This window comes from Mobula hypostoma, chromosome 14, assembly GCF_963921235.1.
Source record: "Mobula hypostoma chromosome 14, sMobHyp1.1, whole genome shotgun sequence".
Classification (NCBI taxonomy): Eukaryota; Metazoa; Chordata; class Chondrichthyes; order Myliobatiformes; family Myliobatidae; genus Mobula; species Mobula hypostoma.
Window position 1 is genome coordinate 32,257,275 of NC_086110.1, and position 13,150 is coordinate 32,270,424.

Here is a 13,150-nt window from a genome sequence, read left to right on the forward strand (position 1 = left end):
GCTAAGCACACATCCCTGTGGTGCACCTGTGCTGGAGATTGTGGAGAAGTTTTTGCCAGTCCAAACTGACTGGGGTCTGCAAGTGAAGAAATCTAGGATCCAATTGCACAAGAGGGTATTCAGGCCTGGGTCTTGGGAGTTTACTGATAAGCTTTGAGAGGACAATGGTGTTAAATGCAGAGCTGTAATTGATGAAGAACATCCTGGTGTATGCATCTTTGCTGTCCAGATGTTCCAGGGCTGCCTGAAGAGCCAATGCGATGGAGCGGATCCAAATCGCCACTCAAGACAGGAAGCTGACACGTTTCAACACAAGCCTCTCAGAACACTTCATCACTGTGCCTGGGGTCTGCAAGTGGGGAAATCCAGGATCTGGGCAATAGTCATTGAGGCAAGCTCTTCTTGGACACCGGTATAATTGAAGCAGGAGGATACCACACACTGCCAAAGTGAGAGGTTGAAGATATCCGTGAACACACTAGCCAATTGGTCAGCACAGGTCTTCAGTAGTCAGCCAGGTACTCCGTCTGGATCGGATGCTTTGCTTTTTTAAAATTTTGCACCAGAGAAAAAGGGACGCACACAGGAGATGACTTGGCCCTACCGAATCTGCACCTATTCTACTGAAGAACATTCCCACAACCCTACAACTGCCCTGAAAATTCTTCAGAGGTGGGCTTCTTACTTCAATCACCTGACTAATCCTGTTTTGCAACCCTTTGATGAAATGAAGCTATTTACACCCCAGCATACCCTTTCCCTCTTCCTTTTCCCACACATTGGATATCTCCATGAAGCTCCGTCATCATATATGGAATTTCTGATGCTCGTTCGAATTATTGATCTCAGCAGTTTTTTTTTAATTTTTGCCTCCTATAGCTGACCTAGAGGAGGTCATCACCTCAGTGGGTTCTGTTCTAGCAAACTATCAATCATTGAACAAGTTATTTCGCAGTGTCTTGGTATTATACCACCAAGTAGTTTTAGTTCCATCCAAACAGCATCTAATTCATATCAAAGAAAGGTTTTTGATGAAAACATTAACTCCCATTTCTCTTTCCGCAAACATTTTCCATAAAATTTGTCTAATACTTTCCTTGCCTGAACCACCAAAAGAATTTTGCACAGTGAAAAATGCAATCAATCAGTCATAGCATTCTTCATCCAGGGAGTTCAAGTATTTTAATCCCCAGACCAGTGAATTCAAACTACCCACATATTAAAATCAATTCCAGGAATATTTAACCCAGAACCACTAAAGTCCAAGTGAAATCCATTAGTCACCAGACCAGAATAATATACAAATCTAATCTAACAGTGGGAGACAAACAGAAACTGTAAAAAAACTAACAAATCAGTCCTTGACTTGATAAATACAGTGCAATTAGCACACCACAACTCTAGCATAAATGATAATGTTAGTTATGCTGTCGATATTCTTTTACAGCATATTTATAATTATGATTGATTCCACAGCCATGTAAATCAATTAAAATGTCTTAAAGTTGAAAATGAATGACACTGTTTCAGGCTCTCCTAGGTCAACCACTTAGCATTTGGTTACTGTATATCATGGGTGCAAGCCTTCCACCCACGCTGCAACTGAACCTCAGCTATAACTCAGAACATTGCAACTACTTTGAAAAGGTTCATTACAAACAAAATGTAGAAGACAGCAGAACATTGTGCACAATGCACATTTCTATTTTTAACAGTACAACGATTTTTAATAAAGTTTGCGCATCTGGGACTTAATGATGGTGCTGCAGAATTTCCCCAGGTCACTTTTGACAAATAGAGTGAGCTGTAAACTAAATCTCCATTTAGACTAAAAAGCTGCTTATCTCACCAACTCCAAATTCTCACTGAGGCAGCAAATTTTCACGATTGCAAGTATCACTCATCAGCCCGCATCATTTCTAGGTATAAATGTCAAATCAGGATCACTTTTTCACAGGATTCTTACAGCTCTCACACAAGAGATAATTACTAATTCAGGCTGATACAACTAGTTGATGAGAGGTGAAAGATATATGTTCAATCTACACAGTCATTGTTAGGCTGAATAATTTTCCCTTCGTAGATTATAAAAGAAACAACACCAAAAATGGTGTTTACATTCTCCACTTCCAGCTGTACTCTCATAGCACAAAATGGCACAACTCCACAATCGTGAATTATCAGAAGGTCCATTCATCTCACCAACAAACAGGAATTTAAACCTGTTCCTATGAATCAAATGGTAATGTTGTGACAGAGCATATTTTACCTAAAATGCTGCAACGACAGACTGGTTAGCTATGGGTCTGTACCAGCGTATTCTCCACTCTGAAAATGTCCAAACCTATTAGAATCAAATTCAGAGGAAATTCACTTCGAGTTACATTGACTTATCCTCTGATAACTATTTACATAACTTCACTCCAATCCCACGCAACATTTTCTGAGAGATCCTTGATTTCATAGAACTAATAAATCAAATTCCGCAAATGTTTATTCAAGCTTGCATATTATAAGTGCTCTTACTCAAGAAATTCAAACAGGGTTATTTTTGCAGATACATCACCACCATTACTCCACTACAATACATACAACCTACACAGACGGTAAGGATATGGAACACAATGGTCCCGGTACAGGTCGATGGGAGTAGGCAGTTTAAATAGTCTGGCATGGACTAGATGGGCCGAAGGGCCTATTTCTGTGTTATACCTTTCTATGACACTATTACTCATAAATTAACTAAAAACAAAACTATTGCAAGAATTCTTTTGCAGATTCTTTCAATAAATATTCAACAGGAGAATCCACATTAAAACAAAATAATTACTTCAATCCCCTGAATGACAATTCTCTGTTCAGTATCTGACCAAGTTTCCACAAGTGGATGCTGGAAGGTGATATCTGGAGAACATCAAGCTTAGTGTCTAAGTATTACTATGTTTAAATTATAGATATAAATTTCTGAGATGTAATTACATTTGCAAGTTGAAGTTCAGCACATAACTCAACCTATAAATACATTTACCAATTTTTTGATACTGGTTAATTCTTCCCTTTTAAAAGAGGAGGGAGTGTGGTGTACCATCTACAGCCATCAAGGAAATCTACCCTAAAGTTGGTGGATTGCCACTACCTTAAGCCAGAGGTCCCCAACCACCGGGCCGCGAGGAAACGATATGATTTGGTGGTATGAGTCAGCTGCACCTTTCCTCATTCCCTGTCACGCCCACTGTTGAGCTCGAACGCACGCAAGCTCATTACGCATGCATCATCCATGTCAGAGCGGGAAGGAGATCAACTCCTTGAGCTTGCAAATGACGACGGGCTAAAAAGTATGTTTGACATAACATCTCTGCCGGCATTCCGGATCAAAGTCAAGGCTAAATATCCTGAGATAGACACAGAAGCACTGAAAACGTTGCTTCCATTTCCAACATATCTCTGCAGTGAATGCAACGAAAATTGAATTGCGGAATAGACTGGACATAAGGAACCCATTCGAGTACCGCTGTCTCCCATCACCCCTCGATAGGACCGTCTTGTTGCAGGAAAACAAGCCCAGGGCTCCCACTGATTCAGCGATGTTGGTGCGTTGCAATGATTTTATATGTTCATACGAGGAAAATATGCGCTACGTGTTTAATATCCAAACGTTATTTAAAATGTTATGATGCTATTGACTTAAGTGACTTACATAACCATATAACAATTACAGCATGGATACAGGACATCTCTGCCCTTCTAGTCCGTGCCAAACGCTACTCTCACCTCATCCCACTGACCTGCACTCAGCCCATAACCCTCCATTCCTTTCCTGTCCATATAGCTGTCCAGTTTAACTTTAAATGATAATATCGAACCTGCCTCTATCACTTCTACTGGAAGTTCGTTCAACACTTACTTCGAGCTCCCCTGTCCTCCCCTGATAATTGACTTATCGCTATCTTCATGTGAGGAAACTATGCGCTGTGTGTTTAATATTAAATTTGTTAGATAAACCCTTTTAGAAATGAAATTGAGTGTATTAGCCACTTATCACCTCTATTCCGGTCGTGATTAACAGCCCCCACCAAGCAAAGTTGCCAAAAACGACTTACAGAAAGGAAATCGGCAGGTGCACGCATGCGCACTGGTGCCCGCGCAAGGCTTCATGGTCATTGTAGTCCTTCTCGGGGTAAACACAATGTATTTGACTGCTACACTTGTCCGTTGGCAACCATTCCCCCCCCACCGGTCGGCCGGTCCGCAAGAATATTGTCATTATGAAACCGGTCCGCAGTGCAAAAGAAGTTTGGGGACCCCTGCCTTAAGAGATTATGTTACTTCATTGACAAAACTTTAAAAAGCTGCAGATACTGGAAATCGGAATTAAAAACAGAAAATATTAGATGCATTCAGCAGATCAGGTAGCAGCTGAAAAAAGAAACAAGAGTCAACCTCAATTCTCTCCCACACCACTCTCCACCCCAACAAATTTTGTCTGACCTGCTGCCTTGTTCCAGCGTTTCTGTTTTTATGTCACATGGTTACCACATTTACCACTGCCTGTTTTAGTTGCAAACAAGGTGCCTCAATAAATAGCTACATTTACTTAACGCTCTGTGTCTAAGGGAGTGGATGTGCAAACTAGCTCTGGGAACCAGTTTAAAACTCACATATACATTATCTAGTTAATCCTTGCCAGCTGTCCCCTCAGCAATTAGATATGAGAATTCATTCAATCAATATGTCAATACTTGACATCAATTGCTATAGATCACTATTGGTCCCTCAACCAATCCAGTTTTGAGAATTCATCGCAATCAGATTGGGGCTGGATATTCTGGCAGGAAATTTAAATTTCTAAGCAAACCAAAGACCATAGTAATGATTCTTTAAACAGGGATTATAGTTATCCAGACTGACTGAATGGACTCTCGTACTTTTACAGATCATTCAAATCCACAAGATTACATTCCAGACCACAAGTGAGCTCAATTATCTGATGTGCAGGAGATGATCCGGTGTAGAAGAATGTGGTAAATATGCAGTCTAGCCCTAACATCTGCACTTTGCCTTCTTAATACGTTTTCATTCTGATTCAACATATTTTAATCTTGCTTAACAACAGTACTTAACAACAAGTAAACTTATCAGAATCTAAGGTTTCTGACAACGTGAAAAATTGAATTGGTATTAAAGGCACAAACAGCGCCTCTTTCTCATCAGATGGTTGAAGAAGTTTGGTATGCCCCCCCCCCCACCAAAATTATAGGAACTTTCGACAGGGGTACGATTGAGAGCATCCTGACTGGCTGCATCACTGCCTGGTATGGGAGTTGTACTTCTCTCAGTCGCAGGACTCTGCAGAGAGTGGTGCGGACAACCCAGCGCATCTGTAGATGTGAACTTCCCACTATTCAGGATATTTATAAAGACAGGTGTGTAAAAAGGGACCGAATGGTCATTGCAAATCCGAATCACCCCAACCACAAACTGTTCCAGCTGCTACCATCGGGGAAACAGTACCGCAGCATAAAAGCCAGAACCAACAGGCTCCGGGACAGCAACTTCCACCAGGCCATCAGACTGCTTAATTCATGCTGACACAACTGTATTTCTATGTTATACTGACTATCCTGTTGTACATAATATTTATTATAAATTACTATAATTTCGCATTTGAGCAGAGACGAAACGTAAAGATTTTTACTCCTCATGTATATGAAGGATGTAAGTAATAAAGTCAATTCAATTCAAATACTCACCCTTGGATCAATAACTAGGTAAGTTTTAAGCTTCAATTCATTGAGGTAGGCATTTCTTTGGTGTCCATTTCCTTCTTCAACTTCATAGGCCTTATGCAAACAGCTCAGCGTTGCTGCAGTGATATGCACGCGACTGAAAACAGGACAAAATATCATCAGTAAGCTCAGTTATCATTGGATACACACAAAATGCTGGAGGAACTCAGCAGGCCAGGCAACATCTATGGAAAAGAGTACAGTCAGTGTTTCGGGCCAAAACCCTTCAGCAGGACTGGAGAAAAAAAAGCTGGGCAGTAGATTTGAAAGGTGGGGGAAGAGGGGAGAGATCAACATCAGGCAATAGGTGAAACTCAGAGGGGGAGGGATGAAGCAAAGAGCTAGGAAATTAATTGGTGAAAGAGACAGAAAGCCATGGAAGAAAGAAAAAAGATAAAAAGGCCTCACTCTGGTGCTCTCCCCCCCCCCACCCGCTTTTTTCTTTCTTCCATGGCCTTCTGTCTCTTTCACCAACTTCCTAGCACTTTGCTTCATCACTCCCCCTATCGCCCGGTGTTTATCTCTCCTCTCCCCCTCACCTTTCAAATCTACTCCTGAGCTTTTTTTTCCTCCAGTCCTGCCGAAAGGTTTCGGCCTGAAACATCAACTGTACTTTTTCCCCATAGATGCTGCCTGGCCTGCTACATTCCTCCAGCATTTTGTGTGTGTTGCTCTGATTTCCAGCATCTGCAGATTTGCTTGTTTGTCATTTATCATTGATACGGTTTTCCAGCAATAGTATTTTGGGTCAGACAAAGTTTAAACCAAGAAGCTGAAGCTATTGAACACCAAACTATTTATGGTGTTGGGACAGGTTTTATCCAAAAGAGTGAATTAACCAATTCACTACTTAAATTAACCTGTGAATAATTAGCTCCAATCATGCTCTCCAAGCTCCTCAATGCAAAAAAAGGAGAGAAATAAACAATGAAAGACAAAAATAATTGGAAATATAATGGTATAGGGAAGTTGAAGTATAATACAGCTGCTTATACCTATGGCTTACAGAACAGATTGATAAGATAACTCAGAAGGTCTACAAGATACATTCATTCATTCATTGTCCCAAGGCATATTAGCAACAGGAAGGTCAGGCTCAAATTAACAAAAGCATCACATAAGTCTCAGCTAGCATCCCAGACAAAATTTTGATTACCATCTAATTGAAATGATATCATTGGAATTGAGGGTACTGAAGAAAATTTTGAGGTCTTTGAAAGAGCTGAAAATGTATTAAGAAAGATCAACATTTTGCTTGGAAACATCAGCCGCAAAGGAAAATTTATTCAAGGAATATAAAGTTATGAGCCGCTAAGAATAAATGAATAGCAGGTTCTTACTTCTCTTGAAGAGATTACTTATGAGGTGGCTGGTAAAAGTGTTAAAGGGGAGTTGACAGCATAATTTTCCCCCAATTAGAGGAGGATGTATGAAAGTCACTCTAGAAGGTGGTAGAAACCCACATTATGTTCTAAAAGTACCTATTTACAAAACCACAGACCTTGAACCGGGATTAACATAAATGGTTCTTTTTCAGTTCTTGAGGCTAAATGGCCTCCTTCTGTAGGATGCAATATTGCTTATTTGCCAATTTGAACAGATAAACTGATTGTTAAGAGTATAAAGCAATGTTTCTCATATTAAGGATCAGCAGCTACCATCGAATTTGATTGTTCCTATTGGCACAGGAGGAGAATATTTCAGCCGCCTAATTCCATAGCAATAATCCATCCAATCACAATCCAAGCAGCAACTCCATATTCCCTCATTCATACAAATCTCCTTCTTCAATCTTCTTAACATTTTCCTAACTGATAGCACTCTGTTTGATTCTGAATGAGCAAAGAATTTCATATTAAAATTACTTGTAGTTAAATAAGACTACCTTGTGGAAAAGTTGTCTTGTATCAAAGACAATTAAGGCAAAAACTAGCAACGCACATGCTGGAGGAACTCGTCAGGCCAAGCAGCATCTATGGAAAAGAGTAAACAGTTGACGTTTCGGGTTGAGACCCTTCATTAGGAATGAGTCCTGATAAAAAGTCTTGGCCTTAAATGTTGACTGTTTACTCTTTTCCATAGATGCTGCCTGGTCTGCAGAGTTCTTCCAGCATTTTGTGCGTGTTGTTTGGATATCCAGCATCTGCAGATTTTCTCTTTTTTGTGATTTGATGGCAAAAAAAAATGCTTACCCAGGCACTCCCCCAGATTCCATGTGATTGGCTAAGGTTACGTCATGTGACCATACATCGTACTGCCACTTCCTCAGCCCAATTACACCACACAGTACATTGCCAGAATGTACTCCAACTCGCATACTGATGTCTACTCCTGTTGCATCCCGCACTTGCCTGCAAGGGACAAGAGGAGATAATTCACTCACCATTAATACATGAGATCAGGCAACACAAGCAATAGAAACAGAAGCAGATCACTCAGCCCCTGTGCATGTTCCACTATTCAATCAGGTGACAACTGACATCATACTTCCTTCACTAACCCCACTTCGCTCAATTTTATCAAAATCTAAGAATCCACTGAGTTTACTCGTGGAAATCCCAGTCTCTGAAACTAAATTATTTTAAACGAACTGTCCATTACCAGAAGTGCGAATCAGCTCCACAGAAATCAACTAGCAAAATGCATCATAAAGCTTTATATGCAACGTGCTTTCAGGTTGAAACAGTTCTATATCACAGTGATGCAATTTCTTTAGGCTGCCAATTCATACATCCTATTTTATCTGTTTTTAAAAAAAGTATTTCTTTAATTGCCTTAAGTTTATATCCTCTTAGTATTGACAATTTTACTTCCTGTTCATTCTGTCTATAGCTCCCAAATTTCTGTACATCTTGATTTAATTTTCCCTCAGCTTCTCTTTCCAAAGGAAATAATCTCTCCTCACAACATAGAGGGAACTGAGCATACTCAGTTCAAACAGTAGAAGAGCGAGACAATTAAAAATGCACAAGTGCAGAAATATTGCTGATGTCAATAGGACAAAGATAGCTAAAAATTAGCCATTACACAATCTTCTATAATGGAGAAAACAATGGTTTCCCCATTCTCATTTTCTGATGTGCTCGAGAGCTAGCAATAGATTTTCCTTCAAAATTCAGGAGATGACATTGCCAAAAGAAGACATTTAGACATTGACAAATTTTACATTTTAGGACATTTAGATAATATTAACCTTGATGGAACTACTGAGGAATAATCAAATACTTAAGCAAATAAAGTATATGCCAATAATTGGGTTAAGTTAATATTTGATGGAAACTGGATAAAATCAATTCACAGTTCAGTTTATCTGATCAGTTGTAAGTTCAAGTGCCTTTCCATTAATTTTTTTGATTCACTGTGTCTATATATATCACAGTGTAAATTTTATCACATTTATAAACTCTATTTTCATTTTAGCTTGAATTTTAAGATTCAATCCAATGTACAGTAAGATTCTGCAATTAAATGAGAACCTACAAAGTCAAAACAAAAGATAAATCACATTGATTTGAAATGCTTCTCAACCACCATTACATACTCAATAGCTTCGCACATGTCAAGTCCCATTTTAACGCAATTCTTGGCATGCTTTGGTAAAGATACAGGAAGTCCAGAGACGCAGTAATAGCAATCACCCAGTATTTTAATCCTCATACATTCATTCTCCTGCAAAAAACAAGCATGGTAAGCAACATTTGTCCACTTTTATTACATAGTGGTAAATAATGCAATAAACCATCCATACTAAGAAATACATTCAAATTGTTTTAACTTCTGAAATTGTTAACAATGATAATCTTTAAAAACTATTTAATTTCATATTTTACAAAATAATAGTAGAAATATATATTTAAAGTAACAGTGAAAACATCCAGATATTGAACTACAAATTTAAAGAGTACCTAATAATTACGATTCGCCACCAGGAATCTTTTGGATCTTTTACCTCAAGTCCCATGAACACATCTCCATTTCAGACATTTCATCATTTCCTGGCATAATCACTGCATGGAGCATTTTTACTAAAACATAATATTCCCTCTCTATAGAAAGAAATCCAGGCAGATTTACTGGCTGGATCACAAACCCTTTCTTACAAAGGTGAAAAAAATTGAAGAGAATGGGTGGGAAAGAGTGGGAAGAGAGACATAGGAAATAAAAATAAAATTATACATGTCTTTGTAATATTACATTTTTGAAAAGAAGCCCCCAGATTCATTGAAATTAAGTTATTCCTTAAGAAAAGGCAATTAATCACTAGGTCCCATCACAAACTTTTGAGAAAAGGAGACAGCCAGCTTGAGACGATTCTCTTTGTTCACTTGAACAAAGTAAAACTGGAGCAGGCATTTCCAGCCTACCAGACAACTTCGACCCACCACTATTCACCTACTGGCAAAACAGGTCAATGGTGAACACCACCTGTCTGGCCCTACGCTCATCTCAGGAGCATCTGGATATGAGGACTAGCGGATGATAGCTCTGCCTTCAGCGCCTTAATTCTAAGCAAACATCTCCAAATTCCTAGACCTGATACTCAGTTTGCAACACGATCCTGGACCACATTCAATAAGGATACCTACCGACACGTTTGCCATGATCACCTTCAACACCAGTCCCCCATGATGCTGGGTACTCAGCCCCCTATTCTACTTCCTGTGCACTCCTAACCTGACTACATGGTCAGATTCCGCTCCAACTCCATGTACAGGTCTGCAGATGCCTCCGCCACGGTGGGCAACATCTGAAATAATGATGAGTCACAGTAAAGGAAAGAGGGAGAGCTTAGTAACATGGTGCCATGACAACATCATCATTGTCAATAAAAGTGCTGGTCATTAACTTCAGGAAGCAGGGGTGGTACATACACTCCTGTCCACATTAGGAGCGACCATCACCAATAGCCTATACTGGTCCAATTAACTAGACCCCACAGCCAAGAAAGTTCACCCGCACCTCTATTTCACCAGGAGGCGAAAGAAGTTGAGCATGCTGTTGTTGACCATCACCATCGACGCAGCATAGGACGCATCTTGTCCAGATGCATTACAGATTGGTATGGCAGCTGCTCTGCCCAAAACCACAAGAGATTGCAGAGAGTTAGGGACACAGTTCAGCACATCAGGAAAACGAACCTTTCCTCCATGAACTCTGAGTTTACACTTCTCGCTGACTCAGTAAAGCAGCCAACATAAGCAAAGAACACTCTCTTCCCTGAATTCTCTCTTCTCCACCCTCCCATCGGGCAGGAGATAAAATAGTCTGAAAGCACGTACTGCTGGGCACAAGGGCAGCTTCTATCCAGCTGTTATAAGACGATGGGAAGGACCTCTTCTATGGTAAGATGGACTATCTCACAATCTACCTGATCATGGTCTTGCACCTTATTGTCTGCCTGCATTGCACCTTGTCTGTAATTGCAACTCTATATTCTGCATTCTGTTATTGCTTTTCCCTCCTACTATCTCGAAGTACTTCCTGGTGAGATGAAATAATCTGTATGAATGGTATGCACTTCAAATTTCCACACAAAATCTTCAATGAGTCTTCAGAATTTTTCTGATCAAGATACATGGTTCAGAATGATTAGTGGCATGTGGAACAACCCGGGCCACTATTTTTGGTTCAATATTAAATACAACAAAGGAAATTTGGTTAAATGCAGAAATACTTGAGAAATATTTGTCTCCCAAAACCCACATATGTGGCATCTTATTCCTGCAAATATTGAAATACTGTATACAAATCCTAAAATCATGAAAAGTTCACGTGCTCATTGTCCCCAAACATCTTACCCCCTCTGATGGACGTTTGCTTGCACGTACCTCACGAATTTCTTTCAGGTGCACCACTGCAAATCAGAGTTTTGCACCTATCTGGCACCACAGTGAGGAGTAACAAGGAATAGTTTTCTGGTGCATAAATATATGGAAATACCTACCTTAGCAATTTGGTCAAACTTCCCAAACAGCTCATTCAGCATGACAACCAGCTCCTTGGGCGAACAGTCGCTAGCCAGACGGGTAAAACCAACAATATCTGCATAGAGGATGCTGTTAACAACAAATGTAAAAATGGAAGAAAATAAGTCTGATAATCAATTAAGGCAACAATAATTAGAAATTGAGATAAAATAATTTCAAAGATAAGGAAATGACCAAGAAATGAGAGGTAAATATAGACTTTTTTAAAAATGGTTATATTTTATTTGATGTTCTGATGGTGTACAACAAAGTAGCACAAAATTTCATATAGCTGGAAGTCTATCACTGGAGACCTGCAAAATCATTGTGTTTTAGTTTGTTGTATTAAACACAAATGACAGATATAGACAGAACAAACAAATTCAAGATACAATTGGAAATAGATGGCATGCTCCCCAATCTTTGTGAATACGTACTACCAAGATCAAGAATATTGACACTGTACCTGACATTTTGATGTCTTTTCACATACAAGCTGTGGAAATTATCACGCTTATGTGGGTAGTAGTTGTTCTCTTTCAAACGCTCAATAATAGATAGTTTCATTTCCATTGATATACAAACAGGCAACACAGATAACAGCAGGCTTTCCTGGAATAAATACATTACAAGAGTACTCTGATATTTTTATTGCTACTAAACATTTACCATTACATTAAGCATTAAATTACACAAGAGTAATTGATTTAATTGTTTAAAACCCATGCTAGTGCCAGCAAAAGACAACTTTCCCCATGTCATAAACATTCAGCATACCCAAGACAGGAATAGAAGAAACTAGCTTGCTGTAATCACTCCAACAATTTCTGCACTTACAATGATGACATCCCTTCAGATAGTATTGCAAATGAACTGCCAATTACACACAGTCTTGTACTTTGCAGATACCAAAGGACCTCTTTGGTACTCTAATACCTAACTAATGTCTATACACTTCGCATAGGCTGCACTACCTGCCAGAAGTATGTATTGGATATGCCAAGGTACAGGGCCCAAGATCTTTTAACTACTTGCTGCTTCATCCTAAATGTTGGTGTTGTGTGCATATTTGGGGGAACAAAAAGCTTTGCATTGCAAACAGAGGCCACTCCTAGCCAGTAAACATTAGCAAACAGCTGCACACTACCAGACATCCCACCCTGCAAAAACTCATTTCAGGGAGGTAGCACCATCAATTTGCAGGAGACTCCGGGAACTTCCGGGAGAGGTGGGATGTCTGCAATAGAGTAGCTCCTTAGCAGCTAGCCAGCTAGTTTAAATAACGTTAGCTATGCTAATGAACGAATGACACCTGTTAAACTCACCTCAACATGTCTTTTATAGTCTTAACACACCATGGGCAATAGAAAAGTCACTGTTGCAAACAGTGCAGCGAGC

The 13,150-nt window shown here is 39.6% G+C and overlaps 1 protein-coding gene across 4 annotated transcripts in view; it reads right to left on the reverse strand.

Annotated features, from left to right (window-relative positions):
• adcy7 (adenylate cyclase 7) overlaps positions 1 to 13,150 on the reverse strand; it is a 155,561-nt gene that overhangs the window by 44,682 nt on the left and 97,729 nt on the right. For all 4 annotated transcript variants that reach the window (XM_063066894.1, XM_063066898.1, XM_063066895.1 and 1 more), the window contains 5 exons: positions 12,219 to 12,364; positions 11,731 to 11,842; positions 9,328 to 9,455; positions 7,979 to 8,137; positions 5,751 to 5,883 (listed from right to left, as the gene is read on the reverse strand). In XM_063066894.1, the coding sequence (XP_062922964.1) occupies positions 5,751 to 5,883; positions 7,979 to 8,137; positions 9,328 to 9,455; positions 11,731 to 11,842; positions 12,219 to 12,364 (678 nt within the window). The remainder of the gene's footprint in view (positions 1 to 5,750; positions 5,884 to 7,978; positions 8,138 to 9,327; positions 9,456 to 11,730; positions 11,843 to 12,218; positions 12,365 to 13,150) is intronic.